Genomic DNA, 20,939 nt, shown 5'->3' with positions numbered 1-20,939 from the left:
GAGGCGCTGGGAAGGAAGGGGAGGAGTTGAGGGAGGGCAGGGGAGGAGTTGATCAGCGGGGCACACGGACCCCCTTGAGTATCTTTGAGGACCCCCAGTTCTGCGGACCCAATTTTTAGAAACACTGCTCTAGAACATAAACCAGTCATCAGGTTCCCTCGCCATAATGTCACCAGTTCATGAACAGTGTGTTGACACTGACAGTTTTTACCGCATATGCATCATACCTCGGCTTCCCTTATTTGTTGGAATTGCTTTACAGAAGGAAAATCGGGGCTTCCTACTTTCTTCCACTCCAAACAGGGATTGGTTAGGTTGTTGTCCAGGTAGTATGTCACATACACAAGGTCTTTGGAAACACAAAGGAAACATGTAAAGCTCCTGATCTGGGTTTAAAGACGAAGGGTAAAACTTTCAAAAGTGCTTAAATGACTTAGGAGCCAAAGTCCCATTTTCAAAAGTGACTTCAGAGCCTGAATCTCACTGAAATGGGACTTGGGAGAAAAATTTTCACAAGTGCCTAAGACTAAATATTTTCAAGCCTTGGTCCTTAATGTTATGCTCTTAAATTCCTATCTAGGCTCCTAAATAGAAGTGCCCTGACTGCCACAGGTGCTGAACCCCGTAGCAATTGTTGAAGACAACACCAGTAAATCCTACACACTGTGCAATGTTCAATATCTGGATTACATTGTGATCAATCCCAGAGGGAGCTCTGTGCTCAGCGAGACCTGGCTCAGGAGCAGCTGGGCTGAATCGTTTCTGAAAGGACAGAATTCACTGTATCCCTTAAAGGCCAGAGGCAGGCCCAGCTCTGGGATCAGGGTCCACAGTCTTTCCTAATACAGTGCTCCTAGGCTCCAGAAAATCGGGGGCTGCCAGGTAAGGAGAGATCTCTAGCTTGGTAATATACAAATTCTAGATGTGCCCTCAGTTATGAAATGAACGCTTTGGAAATGTTTAACGTGAACCTTTTCCTGGGGCTCCAGTACCCAGATCCCCCCCCCACCCCCAGCCCATTTACCTGCATGCCTGGGGAAATGGGTAACGTTCACTGTCACAGCACTGATGTTCGAGGATGTCCGGTTGTCATCACTAGCATAGATCAGTACGGTGGCCTGCCAGCTGTCTGACGGCTGTAGCTCAGCAGGACTGTGCACCGTGGCTAGTACTCCAACAGTGTCGGTGTTGGCACTTTCGTCTTTGCTGATAATATCTGCAAAAACTTGGTTTTCCCCTGAAAGTAAAAATACATTTTTGACACAAAAAGGTAACTAGACCAGCGGTAGACCTGTGACGAGGTGAAACACAGAACTGTCTATACGCAGGGCTGAGCTATAGATTACTTGGTTATACCAGCATGAATTTGGAGGAGCACTGGTGAAGTCACTGGATTTACCCTGGCATAACTGAAACTGCCCCTGGTGGTCAGCTCTGGAAATACAGCCCTGGTTCTGCAAAGCACTTCAGCATGTGCATAAATCTCATTTACGACGTTTGTACGGCATCCAGCACAGTGGGTCGCCAGCCTGTTTGGCCTTTAGGTACTACATGCCTAATAACAGTTTTAAGTCAATAAGACTTAAGCGTGTGTCTAAGACAACCAGGGCCTAGATTAACACCTTGGCGGGAGCTCAGAGGGATTGAGAGGCCGGAGAGCTTATAAAAGAGAAATATAGCTTGAATGGACCTGGCCCGGGGGGATACCAGTCCTCAAATATAAACAGAAAGGTACTGACCGAGGTGGCATATGGGGGTATAAACAGAAGCAATAGGATCAATTGAGAGCAGGGGTGGCCAACCTGAGCCTGAGAAGGAGCCAGAATTTACCATTGTACATTGCCAAAGAGCCACAGTAATACGTCAGCAGCCCCCCATCAGCTCCCCCCACCCCGCCCCCGCTCCCAGGGCCTCCTGCCCACTGGCAGCCCCACCAATCAGCGCCTCCCTCTCCCTCCCAACACCTTCCAATCACCTGTTTCATGGCGTGCAGGAGGCTGGGGGGGGGAAGAGGGGGACAAGCGAGGGCACTGCAGGCTATGGGGATGGGGCGGGAATGGGTGGAGTTGGGGGCAGGGCCTGTGGCAGAGCCAGGGCTTGAGCAGTGAGCACCCCCCGGCACACTGGAAAGTCGGTGCCTATACAAGGAGCTGCATATTAACTTCTGAAGAGCCGCATGTGGCTCCGGAGCCACAAGTCGGCCACCCCTGATTTAGAGGAATAACATACTGTCAGGAAAACAGCCTGACACGAAGACTGCTCATGTCCCAGGGGGAGGGGTGGAAGTGTCATTCCTTGTGACACATCCAACTGGACTGGACAAATTGGAGGAGGGAATAACCCCGCGTTAGCAGGAAGAGGGAGTAGATGACCTGTTGATAGATTTTAAGCATGTAACTTGCATGTGACTGGGGACTGGCATTTAGCGACTTAAAACAAACATTTACCATACCTAGCAGTGCCAGCAATCCCATTACGGTCAGCACAGGCTTCCTCACCATCTGGACATGAGGTGGCTTTGTGTTGTTCATCTGGAATCGGGCAGTCAGCGTTCTCTGGGTGAAGTAATGGGGATGGTAGTTCATGAAGGCATTGTCGTTACTCAGTAAAGTGTAGTTGATGGTGTTGTTGGCTTTGGAAATGAGCAGGTTTTGATGTTGGATGATTACCTGGAAAGTAACGGGAAAACTGGCCGTCATGCTGGGGGAAAAAACACTTCTTGCTGACACTCTAACGAATAGATTCCTGTTTTAAAACCAACGGTCTTATTTCTGTTGAACTGCATATTCAGCCTACATGATCCTGCAGCAGTTCTACATGATGGGCTGCTTCTGCCTGGGGCCACTTTAACTCGTTTCCGTGCATTCGCTTACCCGCTGTAAACAGCAGAGTAGAGCACCCTTGCTTCATTTGGATACTGCAGTGAAGCTACTGAACTAGTTTCATCCCTACATCCTGCACACACGTGTGGCAGCGAAGATCTGTACATGCAATGAAAGCAAATGCATGCAACATTTTGGCTTCAAAATTCATGAAGATCATCTCAGCATGGCTTTAGTTCACATAAGCTCTCAGGTTGGCTAAAATCAGGGCATCAGTAGGATTGCGGCAGTGTGTTGACTCAGATGTGAAGGATTAATCCTACCTGTGGGGATGCACGGGGAGCAGCGGGCTCTCTGTGAGAATGCCAGGTGCTGCACAAAGAAGAGTTCTAGACACGCTGTGTAAGCAGGCGGTGAAGGGGCTCAAGCCATGTTAGCTGGACACTGGAATTATAGTCAATGGAGATAGCTCTACTAGATTTATGAAGAGAGTTCTGAAGTCCTTTCGGAAAATCTGGAGACTTCACACCATCCCTGAGTGGCTCTTTCATGAATAGTGAAGGTTGATACACACTTCCTCAGGAAGTGAAGTCTTACGTGTCCAGAGGATGGAATTACTCACTTGGTTTAGTACTTATGTAAAGAGCTCCCATGAGAGATGTGATTTCCATCCACATTTTTGTCAAAATAATGTTTCATTAGTGACCTCATTGTACTTCATGTGTAAGAACTTCGCAGCGTTCGGCCCTTACTGTTTCGCCAGTTACAATCACTGGGACAGTGATTAGGATCATTCATTAATGGACCACGTATGCTATTAATTGCAATACAAGAGGTAGCCTTGTGGTCAAAGTATTGGACTAGTGCTCTGGGCTTACACCCGAACAGTACTAAATAACTCCACTGACCCCGGTGGAGTTGCTTTAGATTTACACCGGTGTAACAAAGTGCAGGCTTTGGCCCTGGTTCCAATTCCTTGCTGAGTGACCTTGGGCACACCCCTTTTATTCCTCCGTAAAATGACCAACCATGCAACAAGGAGACAGATCACAAGCGTAGGCCGGAGCAGAAACGTGAAGGGTTCTGCAGGCAAAACCCCCAAATGTTTACACTTTTTGCAGGGCAATAATAAGGAGCCAGTGAAGGGCCTGAGAGGAGACTCGCTTTCTTTAAAGAGTCAGCTAAAAATGGTGTGACACAAGCTGTGATAAAGCTCTCACAAGTATACAGTGTAGTCACAGCCGTGTTGGTCCAGTATCTTTTCGTGGCCCAACTTCTGTTGGTGAGAGAGACACGCTTTCGAGCTTACACAGAGCTCTTCTTCAGGGCTGGGAGATGTACTCAGTGACACTGCTAAATACAAGGTGGAACAGATTGAAACATGTGTTAACTACTTACGCTAAACAGCCTTTCCCAGACCTGAAGAAGGGCTCTGTGTAAGCCTGAAAGCTTGTCTCTGTCCATCACAAGTATACCACAGACAGGAAGTATTTGAGAAATGAGATGCACCAGCTCACACTTAGAGGCTTGTGCACATCCAAGTGTGCAAACCCAGTCGATTTTTCGGGTCAATACTCCCATGGGCTTTCCAGGGATCCATCTAATTGCTCACATCTCCTCTCCACGTGCAAGGGTTCGGTTCAGCAGAGACCACAGGGAACATTCACAGGTTGGTACAACTGGCATGCTCCCAACAGCAGGGGCAGTCTCTTCCCCAGCATTGCAGTTGCCTCCATGGTTACATAGTTCTGCACTGCCCCCCTAACTCATGGCTATATGCCCATTGCATGGCCTGCCCCTTGGTGCGGGCAGTAATAATGAGGTCATGTCAGCCCTCTGTGCAGAGACCTCACCCAAAATCCAAGAACTACTGCATTAAGCAGTCAAGGAGGATGGTAGTGGTGCTTAGGGCTTTCTGGGAAAGGGTGATTTTGTACAGTTGCGGGTGTATAATGCACCACAAGAAGATAGTGGCGAGCCTGTTACAGGGAATGAGGGAAAGTGAGTTTAGCCAATCATGCAGAAGGTTTCACGGTAACAGTGTCCCCAGCACATTCTCCAGTTCTCCTAGGAGGAGGAGGAGTTTTCATAGGGTTGTTTTCTACAGGGACACTCGGGAAAGGGCAGATGAATTAACTAAAGCTATGAAGTTAAAGCACCTGACACCCTGGTGTGAGAGCATTCAAACCTCAAGATTTGGCTTGTAATTTTTTCCTGAAGTCCATTCAGAAACCTAATAAAACATTCTTTTGGCAACACACTTGCTCTGCAGATTAGCATATTAGGTGAGGACACTAAGTGAGCGTTGAGTTACCTTCACCACCATGGCTGCATAGGTCACATCAGCTCTCCACGTTTGTGGAACTGACCATCCAACCAGTGGGTCTGCTTCATCATTGTATACAGGAACCGAGGTGAAATTTGGGAACAACTTCTGAATTTGCTCCATTGCTTCTGTTTCTTGCTCTAAGATGTGAAGAGAACTTCCAGCTCCCTGTAACAATGGGAATCCCATTTCATGCAAAGTGAGGAAGCGAAGTGTCATGTACGGTACTCTGAACAGTGGTTCTCAAACTTATTTGATTAGGCCTCCCATCTATGTGTCTGTAGTAGTTTCTTGCCCCCAAGTACATATATTGATTTAAAAAAACCAACATGCAACTCTCACTAAATATTAAAAACAGTGAAACACTGAGTCAAACAAAGCCAACGATTCATTGTAATAAGAACAAAAGCAAAACTGTGATTGTGGTCGATTTGTTTACCATTAAATATGCCCACCGTGGCATAGCAAATGGATTAACGTGCAGATGGCACTGACTTTGTATAATGCTAGGCAAGCTTAACAGGAATACACCAAAATGCACAGCACCATCTAAGGACCTGGTATGGCTGGAGGAGTCAGCGTTGCTAATTATTCACTGCTGTGGGTAAAACGTGTGCAGTGAAGTTTTTCCCCCTAAAGCTTCTCATGCTCCCACTACCCTCGAATACATTCCGTGCCCCCTCAGGAGGGCCCAGCCCCCAGTTTGAGAACCTCTGCTATGAAAGACAGAGCACAAGCACCTATGTCCCTGTCAGATATGTGTGCAGGGTTGTAGCTGTGTCGGTCCCAGGCTATTAGAGAGACAAAGTGAGTGAGGTAATATCTTTTATTGGAACTGAAGAAGAGCTCTGCGTGGCTCAAAAGCTTGTCTCTCTCACCAACAGAAGTTGGTCCAATAAAAGATATCACCTTGCTCAACTTGCCTGTCAAATTTAACATTTCTACCCGATCTGCTCAGGCACTAGAACCAGGGCTGCCCAGAGAATTCAGGGGGCCTGGGACAAAGAAATTTTGGGGGCCCCTTCTATAAAAAAATTGCAATGCTATATTCTCCTGGGGGCCCTTGCGGGGCCCACAGCAAATTGCCCCACTTGCTCCCCCCCACGGGCGCCCCTGGGAAAAATAAACCTTCCGCATTTTGGCACAAACCCAGTTTTGAGAAAACTTCTTTACAAGGTATCACTGGTTCTCAGCATCAGCTAGTGCTAAAAGGCACTAAAGCTCATTAAAAGGGTTGGCCAAATATTTTCCATCAAAACTTTTTCTGGATCGAAAACTAGGGGTTTTTAAAAAGCAGAAAAAAATCACGGACAATGCCTGCTTTCCTTCAAAATTTGTTGTGGTTTTTTTGATTGAAAAGCTGAAATTAGTCTGCCAAAACCTGAACATGGTTTGAGGTTTCAGAAGTGTGTGGCCAAATATTTGCTGCTTGCTGTGTTTGATTGTTTAAAGAAACAATAAAAAAATTCTGCTTAAAAAAAAATCCAAAACTTTTGAACCACCTCAGCTTGTGACCAAATGCCTGAGCCCATCCAGTCAGAGATTTTTCCAGGTTTTCTGCTGGCTTCCTTGTCTCATATCTGTCTCCATAACTTTGGGTTCATTTAGGTTAGAACATAAGAACAGCCATACTGGGTCAAACCAAAGGCCATCCTGCCCAGTATCCTGTCTACTGACAATGGCCAATGCCAAGTGCCCCAGAGGGAGTGAACCTAACAGGTAATGATCAAGTGATCTCGCTCCTGCCATCCATCTCCACCCTCTGACAAACAGAGGCTAGGGACACCATTCCTTACCCATCCTGGCTAATAGCCATTAATGGACATAATCTCTATGTATTTATCTGTTTCCTAGAGACTGGCTCCATGGGGTCCCTCACAAACTGGAGACGGTTACTGTGGGTTTGTCTTTAGTATAGCTTATGTACATACTCCACGAACTGAGCATTTGAGCTTGTTCCAGAATCTGGGATGAGCCTATGTTGTCAAAACTGAAATGCTCAAAATAGCACATGTATGTGAATGGACACAGGGTGCTAAAATTAAATTAACCCAGGGGTTCTCAAACTGGAGGTCAGGACCCCTCAGGGTGTCACGAGGTTATTACTGGGGGTTGCGAGCTGTCAGCCTCCACCTCAAACCCCACTTTGCCTCCAGCATTTATAATAGTGTGAAATATATTAAAAAGTGTTTTTAATTTATAAGGGGGGTGGTCGCACTCAGAGGTTTGCTATGTGAAAGGGTCACCAGGACAAAAGTTTGAGAACCACTGAATTAACCCCTCTGGAGCCTCAGAGAATGCAGGGGAAGTGGGGGGGTCTCCCTTGGTAGGGTTGGGCAGAATATTGCTCTTCTCATGTGATCCCTCCCCCAGTGGCTAATTTTAAATGAAGCTGCCCTCCCCTGACATGAATCTCCCTATGGCACTGAAATTAAATACAGACTATAATTTGGCATTTGAGAAGTGAAAGGGATGGGAGCCCTAATGGAAAAGCTAACAGCTCGGCTCTTCTGCAAGCCTCAAACTGCTGAATGAGCTTTAGGGTAGGGAAGGCTGTGCCTCCCAAACAGCCTGGCCCTGCCCCCTATCCGACCCCCACCCACTTCCTGCTCCCGACTGCCCCCCTCAGAATCCCTGACCCATCCTGCTCCTTGTCCCCTCACCATCCCCCAGAGACCCCACCCCCCCACCACCCCGGGACCCCACCCCTGCTCCCTGTCTGCCCCAACCCCTATCCACGCCCCCGGAACACCCACAATCCAACCCCCCCATTCCCTGCCCCCTGACTGGCCCCCCAACCTCTTACCCCAGGCTCCCTCCTCACCTGGAGCCTCAGCGCCTCGCTGAACAGCTGCAGCGTGTCTCCGGCTGGGCCTCCTGAGCCCCACCCCGCTCCGAGCCGCATGGGGAGGGGGCGGGGCTGTGAGCTCCACGCCAAGTGGAGGGAGCTGAGCTCAGCCCGGAGCTCGCAGCCCCGCCCCCTCAGCACGCGGCTCTGAGCGGGGCGGGGCTCAGGGGCCCGGGCGGAGACACGCTGCGGCGCTGTCTGAGGACGCCGCTTGATGCACTGAGGCTCCAGGAGAGGGGCGGAGGCGGGAGCCTCAGCTGTTCTCTTGGGGGCCCCTGCGGAGCCCGGGGCAAATTGCCCCACTTCCCCCCCCCCCCGGGCGGCCCTGACTAGAACTGTTGACAGGCAGTCAGGACTATTGTTTTAAAGGGAAAATGTGTATATTTTCCCCCTCTCCACATGTGAAAGTGGCAGAAAAGTTGTTTTCAGGTGGAGACTATACATGGAAGCATTCCGCTTGGAAGGAAGTTTGTCTGTTAGAACATCTTTAGAAGGCCCTCTGGAATTGTAATGGTTATGTACCCCAGCACAGGCAGAGCACAATTCTGAAAGTGAACTTCATAAGCCAGAGGGGCTGCACCGTCAACCTTAGCAATAAATTGGATTAAGAAATATTTTCCCGTACACTTTTCTTTATTAAACAGCTAGAAGCCTTGGACTGACCTTCTTATGTAGGGCTATGTAGTCCAACCTCACACCAGTCGCTCCAGTGAAGAAGTTGGTTCCATTGTAGCAGTGATGTAGAAGATGCCAGCAGATGGGCGACTTTGGGAATGGATGGAAAGAATCTCCCGGGCCTCCAAATTTCAGTAAAGAACTAGCTTCTCTTAACCCTTCTGAGCATGCGTCGTAATAATTGAGAAACCCTAGAGTCAGAACAATAATGTATACAGGAGATGGTTACAGCTTAAAATTATAATGATGTCTTGATTCAAGTTACCGAAGAGTACGGTCAGTCCTCATATTGCTGCAGCAGGCTGTGAGCAATTAGAAAGTGCGCACAACTAACAGCATATGATGTGTCTGAAGCCACCTTTTTCCATTTCCTCTCTCCATTATTGATCACAACAGGAGTCTCAAAGTCCCCTCCCTTGGTTTCATACAGTCTCAGCAACAGGAAGCTCCTTTACAGGATTTTGCCTGGGCAAGCTACCAAGACACACATCTATTAAAACACATGGCTTTAAAGCAGAAAAAAACCCTTCATAGCACAACTTTAGTTTATAACCCAACAGTGAAAAACGCGATTGTATTGTAGTCACCCTTACTCCCCATTCCCCACCCTCATTTCTGTTTTCTCTCATGTTAAAGTCTAACCTGAGACTTTATGAAAATCAGGGCAGGAATGCTGTTAATGGAAGTTACATGGATCACACCCAGGGCCAATCCCTTATAAAACAGAATATACCTGTATATACCCTATTATTTATCACCCACCTACCCCTACCCTACTCCACCCCCACACAAATTAAATCAAGGTCAAAAGAAACAAACTTACCTTTGACACTCATTGACACATTATCGAAGTCATGGTGATCTGGCTCGTTCCAAGTTTCAAAATTCCATTTGGCAACATGTTCCAATCCATATCTATCTGCAGACGAAACTACCTTTCATTACTGCACGGTAGGCTTCCATGTGGCAACGAATAATTCATACTTCAGGGGTAGAGCGCAGGACCAACCCGCAGCCTTCCAAACATAGTGGATTAAATTCTGCCCTTTGAGGTGTCTGTGCAGCTCCCATGGATTTCAATGGCCGTGGTATGTCTGGTTCAAATGGCTGAATTTGAGCCTCTGTGACTAAAAAGTAGCTTATCTTTCGCTCATTCTCTGTGGCTATCAACGCCAGCTTTCTTCCTGTCCATCACTGTTGTCTATCTTGCCCTTTACACAACCAGCGTAAGGCCACGGTGGGATCCAAATGATCATGTTCATAACATATGTACAACATGCAGCGCCTACCTACCTATAAACACACGGCTGCCCTGGCACAGCTCTGGTGGCTCTCGAAACAAAGACAGAGAGGGCTACTAAAGGCCTCGAACTATTCAAAGGTTTGCTATCTAATTGCTATAAACTACAACCACAATTGCAGCCTTGTTCTCTTCGACGCCCCTCTTCTTCTCTCCTGACCAGGACTTTGCTAAATCATGTCACTTTTTGGTCAGTCTTCAAAATCCATCCCTTCTTCAAGTCTCATTCCTGACATTGTCATTGACTTCCTGTGCGACCCTGGCCATATCACTTCACTTGTCACTACCTCAGTTGACCCATCTGGAAAATGGGGGTATTGGTATTTATTTTATCTATTTCCCAGGGATGTGAGAGACTTAAGAGGTTCATTAGTTGTACAGGGCTTTTAGCTGTGGTTGAACAGCTAATCCCCATAGAATCATAGAATATCAGGGCTGGAAGGGACCTCAGGAGATCATCTAGTCCAACCCCCTGCTCAAAGACGGACCAATCCCCAACTAAATCATCCCAGCTTTGTCAAGCCTGATCTTAAAAACCTCTAAGGAGATTCCACCACCTCCCTCATGATTTCAGCCTACATAGTTTGGCTTAGCCTAATTTTTTATTGGGCTATGCACTGTATTTGTTGTTTTTAGTGTTGTATTGTCTAATGTTGAGTGGTGAAAATGAAACTAAAAAAAGACAAGAAGTGGCGTTGGACAGATAATTCTCAGCCTCAATTAGAACTCCTCACTCCATGGGCAAGAAACGTAAATGTACTGAGCTCCATGACTTGTTTCAAGTGGCTTCAGTCTCTCACCCTTCTATGAAGCTTTTTCCAAAATTGAATTCAAGAATTAGTGTTGCTTAAATGAACCCACTCAAACCTCTCCCATTCACCCAATTGCTGTTATGCATCCTGAAATCAAGTATAAACCACACAACTGTGGAAGAATAAAGGACTGATGATTAAACAATGATTACTTAATGACTCACCTATGTATCTCTTGGCCAGAAGTGCAATTAGGCTCCTCCATTTTATAACCTGTTTTTTGTCTTCAAAATCTGTAAAGTATCCTGAAGGGCTTCCCATCAATTCAAATCCTTAAATAAACACAAGAAGTCTAACTCCCATTTTCATGAACTGGTTTACTTTTGATTAGCTAAGGAAGTCATTGAGTCTTATTGACACTTAAGAATCTGAAACTACATAAGACACAGGAAATTAGTTACATTAAATGGGCTCCCTTTCCTGATGCCACACGCTAATTCCACACCAATAGTTACTTTGGTCTTGAGGTCGTTCAAACTCATTGCTTGTCAATGAAATCAACAGTATAGGAGTTACCACCTCAGCTTCTGAACTGGCGTGTGACTTAGAGGCATGGGAGGTGTGTATAGCTGTATATGGGTAGTGAAAGCAAGATGAGTTTAGGAATGTGTCCTGTTTGGTCCCTTCTTGAGCGTATTTCAGTGAGGAGAGAGTTGATCACAGCTTCCAGTTCAGAGTCTCAGATTAATGCCAAAGCTCTTACAAGTAAAGCACTAATGTGCTGCTTTACATTATTCCCAGGGTTCTGTGTGCAGAATTTCCATTTACATTAATGGGAGTCAAATGTAAGTAGAAGCGAACTAATTTTGGACCAAAATCTGCTCTGGCAAAAGCTGTTTAGTCTGATGACTGTACATTTGATCCGACATGTTTAACTGACCAGGAAAAAGCTGTCCTTACCTGGAATGAGTTTGTTTTTCCAGAGAATATCCATCAAGTTATCCAGACTGGTAAAGTTGTAGTGAAGTTTTCCATTTGTCACTCTAAAGAATATAGGCAATTTAAAGATACAAAACAAAGAAAATAGCTAAAGTAAGCAAGAGAGACTGAAATATGAACATGACAAAGCAGGTCCCTAACTAAGTTTTGATTGTAAGTTCTTCTGGCCAGGGACTGTATTACTGTTCATATAGCATGTGACACAATGGTGCAGGGCGCTGTTTTTGGTTGACCCCTAGGTGCTACTGTAAAACAAACAATAGCATTTGTTAAATAATGAAACTATCACTTTTATACTTAATATAAACGAAACCTGTGTCTCAAAAAGATCAACTGCTTTAGTTCTATAATTCACAGCAGCATTTCAGTTGTTTAGAAATACATACGTTATTCTTTATTCTGATTTTAAAACAGTTTTGCCATAATGTGATCATTCTAACAAAGCCAGCATGTGGCTCCAGTAGAAAGAAGGCTGTATTACGTCCGAGTAAGATGCCCATTCTCTTTTAGCACACAGGACCAGTATGGTACTTCTAAAGGAGTGACATATGAGATTTTTTTCTTTTAAAGTGATAGATGTTTATAGCATCTAAGCACAGGCTTTTCCTTGCCCAGCCCATGGCGTTTTCATCTCCCAAAGGCAAGAACATAAGCAACATAGCAGATCTGATGAGAGAGCAGGGGCTTTTTACCCATGCTATCACCTGTGTTATTTGAATCTCCAATTTCTTACCCACGTACAAAACAGCTTTACCAAGATTTTCTCCACTCCATTTGCTTTCTTGCAGCCACCAACTGGTTGCCTAGTACACCCCTGGTCCAAAATGAAAATATGCCTGACTGTTTAATTCTCATGATTTTAATTCTTACTCTGGTTGTTTAGCTGGATTCTTCATTGCTTTTGGCACAGCTGAGGATTAATAAGTGTATTTGCTGGGTAAATAAAAAGGTCTTTCCTGCACCTGTGGAAGCACACACCTACAGTAACTGTGTTCCAATTTTAACAGCCTTTAATATTTTCCACATACAATGTGAGTGTAAGACTGCCATAAAAGCCATTCCCAGCTTACATCTAGGGCCAAATTTTTGGATGAGTTTCCTTCTAACCTCCTGTAGCGAGGGGGTGTGGCCTCCCTCAGAGACAGATGGAGGGACAGCCGCGAGCCCTCCCTGGTGGGCAGAACCGGGACACCCACACCCGCACGGCCGGAAGCAGAGGGGCGGGACAGGAACCAGAAATATAAAAGGCCAGTCCTTCAGCTCAGTTAGAGAGGAGCCGTCAGAGGAGAAAGACATCTCTGACCCACTGCTGGGGCTGCCATTAGCCATTTACCCCAGTGAGATGGATGACGACCCTGGGACCCATGTACCCCCCCTCAAACGGGAGTGTAGGAAGTAGCCCTGGGGAGCTGAATATAGTTCGGCTGTGTTACTGACTGACGGCTGGCTAGCGTGTTGCAGCTGGATTTCCCCGCTGACCTGGGCTGGGACGCAGTGGAGTTGGGTGGACCTGCATCCCCCTAACCCCTGCCACCCCACCACAGGCCAAAAAGTCTGTGTTTGTCAGTGGTCCCCCAGAGCCAGGATCCCTGTCTGTTTGCTGCCCCGCCCTATTTGAGGGCTTGGGCTTAGAGACGTATTATTGCTTGGTCCTGAGAACAAGCCTGAGTATCCTGACTTTGCTGCCCAGTCCTGTTTGAGGGCCTGGGGGAATAGACTGGTTACTGCGCTGTCCCGAGTACAGGCCACAGCTTCCTGACTTTGCTGCCTGCCCTGTTCGAGGGCCTGGGGGAATAGATTCCTTAGCTGCTCTGTCCTGAATACTGGCCAGGGCCACCTAATTGCTTGCTGCTTTGCCCTGCCGGAGGCTTGTGGACACTCCTGCTCTACCCTGACTGTAGGCTAGAGCCCTCTAATCGTCTGGTGCCCTGTCCATTCGGGGGCCAGGGCCCCTAGACTCAACACTGGATTACCCCGCCGAGTGGCAGAGAACCCAATGCTAATTCCACCCCAAACTGTGCTCATCCAGAGGACTTGTAGAGAGAGGGCTTAGCCTCCCTCCCAGATAGATGGAGGGATAGCCGTGACCGCCCTACACCTCCTTATATGTGCATAACGCTCGGCAAGCATTGGCAGGTGCCAGCACCCCAATCTGAACACTTGCACATAAGGATTATAATTTGCCCCACAAAATCTATTTATGCCCATTAATTTTGCAGGTGTAAAGTAACACTCGCTAACAGCATTTTTCATGTTCATCTGCAAAATGTGCCCAGGCATATGTGTGCATTGGTAATTTTTTATTTTGTTTTGCTTGGAGGCTGAATATTTAGTCCTGAAATTTGTCCTTGGTAAAGTTGAAACTTGATTTTTAAATTCGTGGAAGTTTTTAATAACAATATCTCCACTTGGTTGTTCTGGCACATACCAATTGTCCAAATAAAGAATCACTATAATCCTATGTAACAATATTCTGAAAATGTAATTTATTGTTGCCTTGGCATAAAACCTGTGCATGTGTAAAAACTGATTCACACCATATTCAGAGTAACTAGTTAATTAACCATTTAGGGATTGATCATAGTGCAAGAGATGAGTGTAGTGCATAGAAATGCAAGGCAAAAAGTGGTAAAAGTGATGGGGAATCCAGTGTTGGACACTTTAAATCATGTAGCAGGGGAAATTGTGAGAACTTCTGCCTCTTCTTTAACTGCTCTCCTTTATGGGGCAGATTTGAATGGAGAGCCTGGAAGTTAGTGATCCTGGAGCAATGCACGAGCTAAGAGGATTTGTAAACTACCTAGAGAAGAAAGACCGGACTGTTGGTGACCTGAAGAGGAACCAAGACTGTCAGTATAGAATCACAGACATAGAGCGCTAGATGGGACCTAGTGCAGTCCCCCACACTGAGGCAGGACCACGTATAGCTAGACCATGCTTGACAGGTGTTTGTCTAAGCTGTTCGTAAACCTCCCCCCAGTGACAGGAATACCCCAACCTCCTTTGGCAGCCTATTCCTGTACTTAATGATCTTTGCTGCAGATTAAGCCCTTTGCTACTTATCCTACCATCAGTGGACATGGAGAACAATTGATTATTGTCCTCTTTATTACAGCTGTTAACATATTTGAAGACTGTTGTCAGGTCCCGCCTCAAATTGGTGGAAACTATAGTATAGATCAGAATTATCAGACATACATAAACATGACTGGTTGGAAAAAAATCAACGTGCTTCTTGCAAAGGGAAGTCCTGCCTCACCAATCTATTAGAGTTCTGTGAGGGAGCCAACAAGCATGTAGACAAGGGGGATCCAGTGGATATAGAGTACTTAGATTTTCAGAAAGCTTTTGACAAGGTCCCTCACGAAAGGCTCTTATGCAACGTAAGCTGCCATGGGATCATAGATTAGGGCTGGAAGATTAGGGCTCAGGAGGTCATCTAGTCCAACCCCCTGCTCAGAGCAGGACCAACTCAACGAAATCATCCCAGCCAGGGCTTTGTCAAGCTGGGCCTTAAAAACCTCTAAGGATGGAGATTCTAGGACCTGCCTAGGTAACCCATTCCAGAGCTTCACCACCCTCCTAGTCAAATAGTTTTTCCTGATATCCAACCTAGACCTCCCCCACTGCAACCTGAGACCATTGTGCCTTGTTCTGTCATCTGCCACTGCTGAGAACAGTCTAGCTCCATCCTCTTTGGAACCCCCTTTCAGGTAGTTGAAAGCAGCTATCAAATCCCCTCTCACTCCTCTCTTCTGCAGACTAAATAAACCCAGTTCCCTCAGCCCCTCCTCATAAGTCATGTGCCCCAGCCCCCTAATAATTTTTGTTGCCCTCCACTGGACTCTCTCCAATCTGTCCACATTGGGATAAGAGGGAAGGTCCTCTCACAGATCAGTAACTAGTTGAAAGATAGGAATAAATAGTCAGCTTTCCTAACGGAGAGAAATGAACAGTGCCCCCCCATCCCAAGTATCTGTACTTGAACCTGTGCCATTCAACATATTCATTAATGATCTGGAAAAGGGGGTGAACAGGGAAGTGGCAAAGTTTGCAGACGATACAACATTATTCAAGATAGTTAAGTCCAAAGCTGACTGCGAGTAGTTACAGGGGAACTTTCTAAAACTGGGTGACTCAGCAACAAAATGGCAGGTGAACTTCAATGGTGATGAGTGTAAAATAATGCACATTGGAAAAAATAATCCCAACTATACATATACAGTGGTGGGTTCTAAATTAGCTATTACCACGCAAGAAAGAGATCCTGGAATCAGCATGGATACTTCTTTGAAAACTTCATTGCAGATGCACAGCAGTGGTCAAAAAGACTAACAAAATGTTAGGAACTATTAGGAAAGGGATAGAAAATAAGACAGAAAATATCATAATGCCACTATGTAAATCCATGATATGCCTGCACCTTGTATATTGTGTCCCGTTCTGGTAACCCCATCTCAAAAAGGACATAGTGGAACTGGAAAAGTTTCAGAGAAGGGCAACATAGATCACCAAAGGTATGGAATGGCTTCTGTATGAGGAAGACTAAAAAGATTAGGGCTGTTCAGCTTAGAAAAGAGATGAATAAGAGGGGACATGACAGAGGTCAATAAAATCATGAATGGTGTGGAAAAAAGTGAATACAGACGTTTTATTTTTTCTTTCACGCAATACAAAAAACTGAGGGTCGCCTGATGACATTAATAGCAGGTTTAATACAAACAAGAGGAAGTACCTTTTCACACAACCCCAAGTTAACCTGTGGAACTCATTGCCATGGAATCTTGTGACAGCCAAGAGCATAGCTGGGTTCAAAAACAAACTGGACAAATTCCTGGAAGATCAGTCTATCAGTGGCTATTGGCCAAGATGGGCAGGGACACAACCCCATGCTCGGGGCGACCCTAAACCTCTGACTGCTGGGGGGAAACACTACCTACTTGCCCGTTCTGTACATTCCCCCTGAAGCTTTGGCATGGGCCACTGCTGGAGATAGGATACCGGGCAAGATGGATGACCCAGTATGGCAGCTCTTATGTTCTTATATTCTCAGTCTTCTTTTCTCAAGACTAAACAGAACCAATTTTTTTTAAACCTTTCCTCCTAGGTCAGGTTTTCTAACCCTTTTATCATTTTTGTTGCTCTCCTCTAGACTCTCTCCAGTTTGTCCACATCTCTCCTAACATGTGGTGCCCCAAACCAGACACAGTCCTCCAGCTGAGGCCTCACCAGTGCAGGACCACCTTTGACTTACATTCAGGTAAAAAAAAAAATTAAGTCTGATAGTCAAGGTCCAAAGCTGAATTCGATTGTTGCAAAGAGCAGTTCTGCTCACTCAGATCCATTAACGATATTTCCAGTTTCGCCTTGCGTCCTACTGACATATTTGCTTACACGCAGTCAGCAAGTATAACAATGATTAACTTTACTTTCATGCAAAAAACCTGACAACACAGTTCAAACAATAAAACAGAAGTGTGTCCTTCTGACTTCAGGGGTCTAATTCAAACAGTATACACTGTAAAAAAAACAAGGCCCTGTTTCCTTTGCAGGCACATTAGAGATTCCAGGAATATGAATGTGTTGCCAAAACATCCCCTTGTCTTCCCTTTTAAGCAGATTGCCTGCTGCCATCCAAGAGAAGCGGCTGCATTTCAGTGATGCTGCATGCGTATAGACAGAAGCCTTTCTGTGTTTATTTATGCCAGTAAACCGCATTAACAGAACCCTGACTTGGAGGCAGATTAGGGTCACCCACTCCCATTAATAAGCAGTTACCTGTCAGTGAGAGGATTGTCATCCTCACAATCTGGCCCTTTAAGTGTCAACACTTGTTGTGTGGTTGTGCAGAAACGACACCTGCTTGTCACCTTTTTTGTCCCATTTGTCATGGTACTATGGCTTGAGCTGTATCTTCCTCACCCTCAATGAAATAACACTACTGTCCTCAAACACGGGGACACTTTGCAATGGCTGCAGTTTTGATAAAACATTAATATGTAGGTTAATAAATGCTCTGTCAGAGAAGTGAACACCTGCCGCTGTAGATGGTCTTGAAGAACATCATTGTAGCTACAAAAACAACAAGGAGGCCGGTGGCACCTTAAAGACTAACAGATTTATTTGGGCATAAGCTTGAAAGTGAGGTTTTTAACCACGAAAGCTTATGCCCAAATAAATCTGTTAGTCTTTAAGGTGCCACTGGACTCCTTGTTGTTTTTGTAGCTACAGACTAACATGGCTACCCCCTAATACTTGACATCATTGTAGCTGGCATCCCAAGGAATTAATCAGTTCTTTGTCAAGTCATGATGCTTTTGTGGAAACTGAAGGAATCCCAAACAGTGTCTATTCCACTGGGGGTGAGACACCTAATATTATATCTCCAAACAACCTGGAGACTAGCAGAAGGTAACAGGTTATGAGTCCACGTCTTTGCAGAATTGTTGGAGTGAGTGCTTCTTGGAGTGTTCACTGAAAAGATTTGAGAGCATAATATCCCATTCCCGCTCAATCTCTTCTGTTGCTGAGTTTGCCAGTCTCGGTCCCCTTAGCAGAGAAAGCACATTATCCAAGTCTGGAGGGAGTTACCAGAGGCATGAGGGATCGGAAAACCCTGGGTGCTCTATCTGCTGAATTTCAGGAGGAAGGCCAAGAACTCTGCAGAGACTGAGTTAATATGTTTATTTTTTCCATTAGGGCTGCTGATTGCCTTCCAAGTCCCTAACTCTTTTTGGTTGCTATTAGCAGTGAACTTGGGCAGGTTTAAAGTTCAAGCTATTACTAATCTCTTATTGGCTCCGAGAGGGCCCTGTTCTGCTGAACACTCAAAGCTCTCGTTGACGGTAAATCCCAAGGAACTGGTTCCCAGAGCCTGGAATGGGCGCAGCATCTTATCAATGCCCACTCTTTGGAGAGCTGTTTCTTCAGCCCTTGCTGGGCGGGTTTTGTTCCATGTGCCTTGTAAGTCAACAACTCCTCCAGCTCTGGGTGGGCACGAAAAACTGCCGTAGAGTAGATATAAGGAAGAGCTGGTATTAATGAGTAACAGTATGCAATGAAAGGGGCAAAGGGTTTATTTAATGGGTAAAGGATTCCATTTTGAACCGCTGACCGCAAGCGTGGCTCCTCTGAACTGAAAGGAGTTGCACTGGCTGCACATGTTGCTTGTCATCTCTGCTGCTACATGCAGTACAGCCAGTTATTCTGGGCACCAGCTGACACTGTTTGAGCAGCAGCAGATCCACAGGCCTTGCCGCTCCTCCAAAATCCCCATGAATCGTGGCACCTGCGTTTGCCTGTAGAGCAGTGCAGAGCCCTTGTGTGGGCTCCTGAGTCCTGCCCCTTCCTCAGTGCACAGAGGAACTTTTGTAAAGGGATCAAAAATAACAAAAATAACACTCTACTCAGATTCCCAGGCCAGAAGGGACCACGGTGACCACCTAGTCTGGCCTCCTGTACTTCCTCAAAGTAATTCCTAGAGCAGATTTTTTAGAAAAAACACCCAATCTTAATTGTTGGTGATGAAGAATTTACCGCAACTCTTGGTAAACTGTTCCAGTGGTTAACTACTCGCATCGTGAAAAATGCACATCGTATTTCCAGACTGAACTTGTCTAGCTTCAACTTCCAGCCATATGGGTCACGTTATACCTGTCTCTGCTAGACTGAAGAGCCCATTGTTACATACCGTATTTGTTCCCCGTGTAGATTCTTATGTACTCTGATCAAGTCACCACTTAACCTTCTCTTTGTTAAGCTAAATAGATTGAGCACTACAAGGCATGTTTTCTAATTCTTTAATCATTCCTGTGACATTTCTCTGAACCCCATCCACTTTTATCAACTCATAGGACTGCAGGCTGGGAACTTCCTGCTTTATCCAGATGCATCACAAACAGTAGCGTAGCTAGACGGGGAGCGCGGGAGCAGCCGCTCCCCCACCGAGCACAAGTGACGCTTTTTTAATTTTACTCACCTAAGAGCGAAAAAAACAAGGCGCCACCCACTGCAGCACTTCAGCGGCGGGACCTTCACTCGCTTCGGGTGTCTTCGGTGGCACTGACTCTTCATAGCCAATATGCTGCCGAAGACCTATGGAGCGAGTGAAGGTCCTGCCACCGAGGTGCCGCTGAAGACCCGGAGCACCACCCCGTCAGTAAAAGCGCCGCAATGGGTGGCACCTTTTTTTTTCTGATCCCCCTCTTCCCTCCACCTGGCTACACCACTGATCACAGTGTGTGTGTGTGTGTGTGTAGGGTGGGGGAGTGTGGAAATTCCCCCTGACAAAATCTGAAATAGGGAGGGGTAAGAGCATGTGTCCATCCCCTAGTACTCTGGGTAACTCAGCTAACCCCATGATGACCACTTGGCTACAGGAACTCGACAGGTTGTGCTGTTTCTCGGTTCTTCTGCAGATAGGATTTTCCCTTAACCTGTCATCCTAAATATAATCGCAAGCCTAAGCAGCGGCAACAAGGCCTAGGCCTAGGGTGGCAAATTTGCAGGGGCGGCACTTGCACTCTCGGAAGTTTTTTTTTTTTTCTCTCTTTTGCTTCAGCACTTCGGCTCTTGGAGGGTTTTTTGTTTGTTTGTTTGTTTGTTTTTTGCTTCGGCGCTCGCAATCTTGGGGTGGCAAAAATCCATGGTCCTAGGGGTGGCAAAATCATTAATCCACCACTGAGCCTAAGTAGCACTGTACTTGTACTCAACCCCAGTAAATCATTTTCTGATTTTTTTCCATTAACACTAAGGGTACGTCTACACTACGGGATTATTCCGAATTTACATAATTTAGCAAAACAGATTGTATAAAATCGAGTGCGCGCGGCCACACTAAACACATTAAATCGGTGGTGTGCGTCCACGGTCCGAGGCTAGCGTCGATTTCTGGAGCGTTGCACTGTGGGTAGCTATCCTGTAGCTATCCCATAGTTCCCGCAGCCTCCCCCTCTCGTTGGAATTTCCGGGTTGAGATCCCAGTGCCTGATGGGGCAAAAATCATTGTCGCGGGTGGTTCTGGGTACAGCCTCACCCCTCCCTCCCTGAAAGCAGCAGACAACCGTTTCGCGCCTTTTTTGCTTGGTGAAACGCCATAGCACAGCAAGCCTGGACCCTGCTCAGCTCAATACCGCAATCGTGGATGTTTTAAACACCTCGCGCACTCTCATGCAGTATATGGTGAACCAGGACCTTCAAACCGAGGCGAGGAGGAGGC

General features: G+C 46.2%; 2 protein-coding genes across 2 annotated transcripts in view; one reads left to right on the top strand and one right to left on the bottom strand.

The window, feature by feature from the left end:
- Positions 1-20,939, bottom strand: part of IDUA (alpha-L-iduronidase) — a 73,242-nt gene that overhangs the window by 12,335 nt on the left and 39,968 nt on the right. The window contains exons 3-10 of the mRNA XM_045020714.1: positions 11,684-11,766; positions 10,948-11,055; positions 9,495-9,590; positions 8,660-8,862; positions 5,137-5,316; positions 2,453-2,669; positions 1,025-1,237; positions 228-349 (exon numbers count right to left, since the gene is read on the bottom strand). Coding sequence (XP_044876649.1) covers positions 228-349; positions 1,025-1,237; positions 2,453-2,669; positions 5,137-5,316; positions 8,660-8,862; positions 9,495-9,590; positions 10,948-11,055; positions 11,684-11,766 — 1,222 coding nt within the window. The remainder of the gene's footprint in view (positions 1-227; positions 350-1,024; positions 1,238-2,452; positions 2,670-5,136; positions 5,317-8,659; positions 8,863-9,494; positions 9,591-10,947; positions 11,056-11,683; positions 11,767-20,939) is intronic.
- The window catches only part of SLC26A1 (solute carrier family 26 member 1), a 66,206-nt gene that overhangs the window by 12,203 nt on the left and 33,064 nt on the right, over positions 1-20,939 (top strand). The window lies entirely within an intron of this gene.

Source organism: Mauremys mutica, chromosome 6 (assembly GCF_020497125.1).
Source record: "Mauremys mutica isolate MM-2020 ecotype Southern chromosome 6, ASM2049712v1, whole genome shotgun sequence".
Classification (NCBI taxonomy): Eukaryota; Metazoa; Chordata; order Testudines; family Geoemydidae; genus Mauremys; species Mauremys mutica.
Note: the sequence above shows the minus strand (reverse complement) of the source record. Positions and strands in the feature narration are given on the sequence as shown.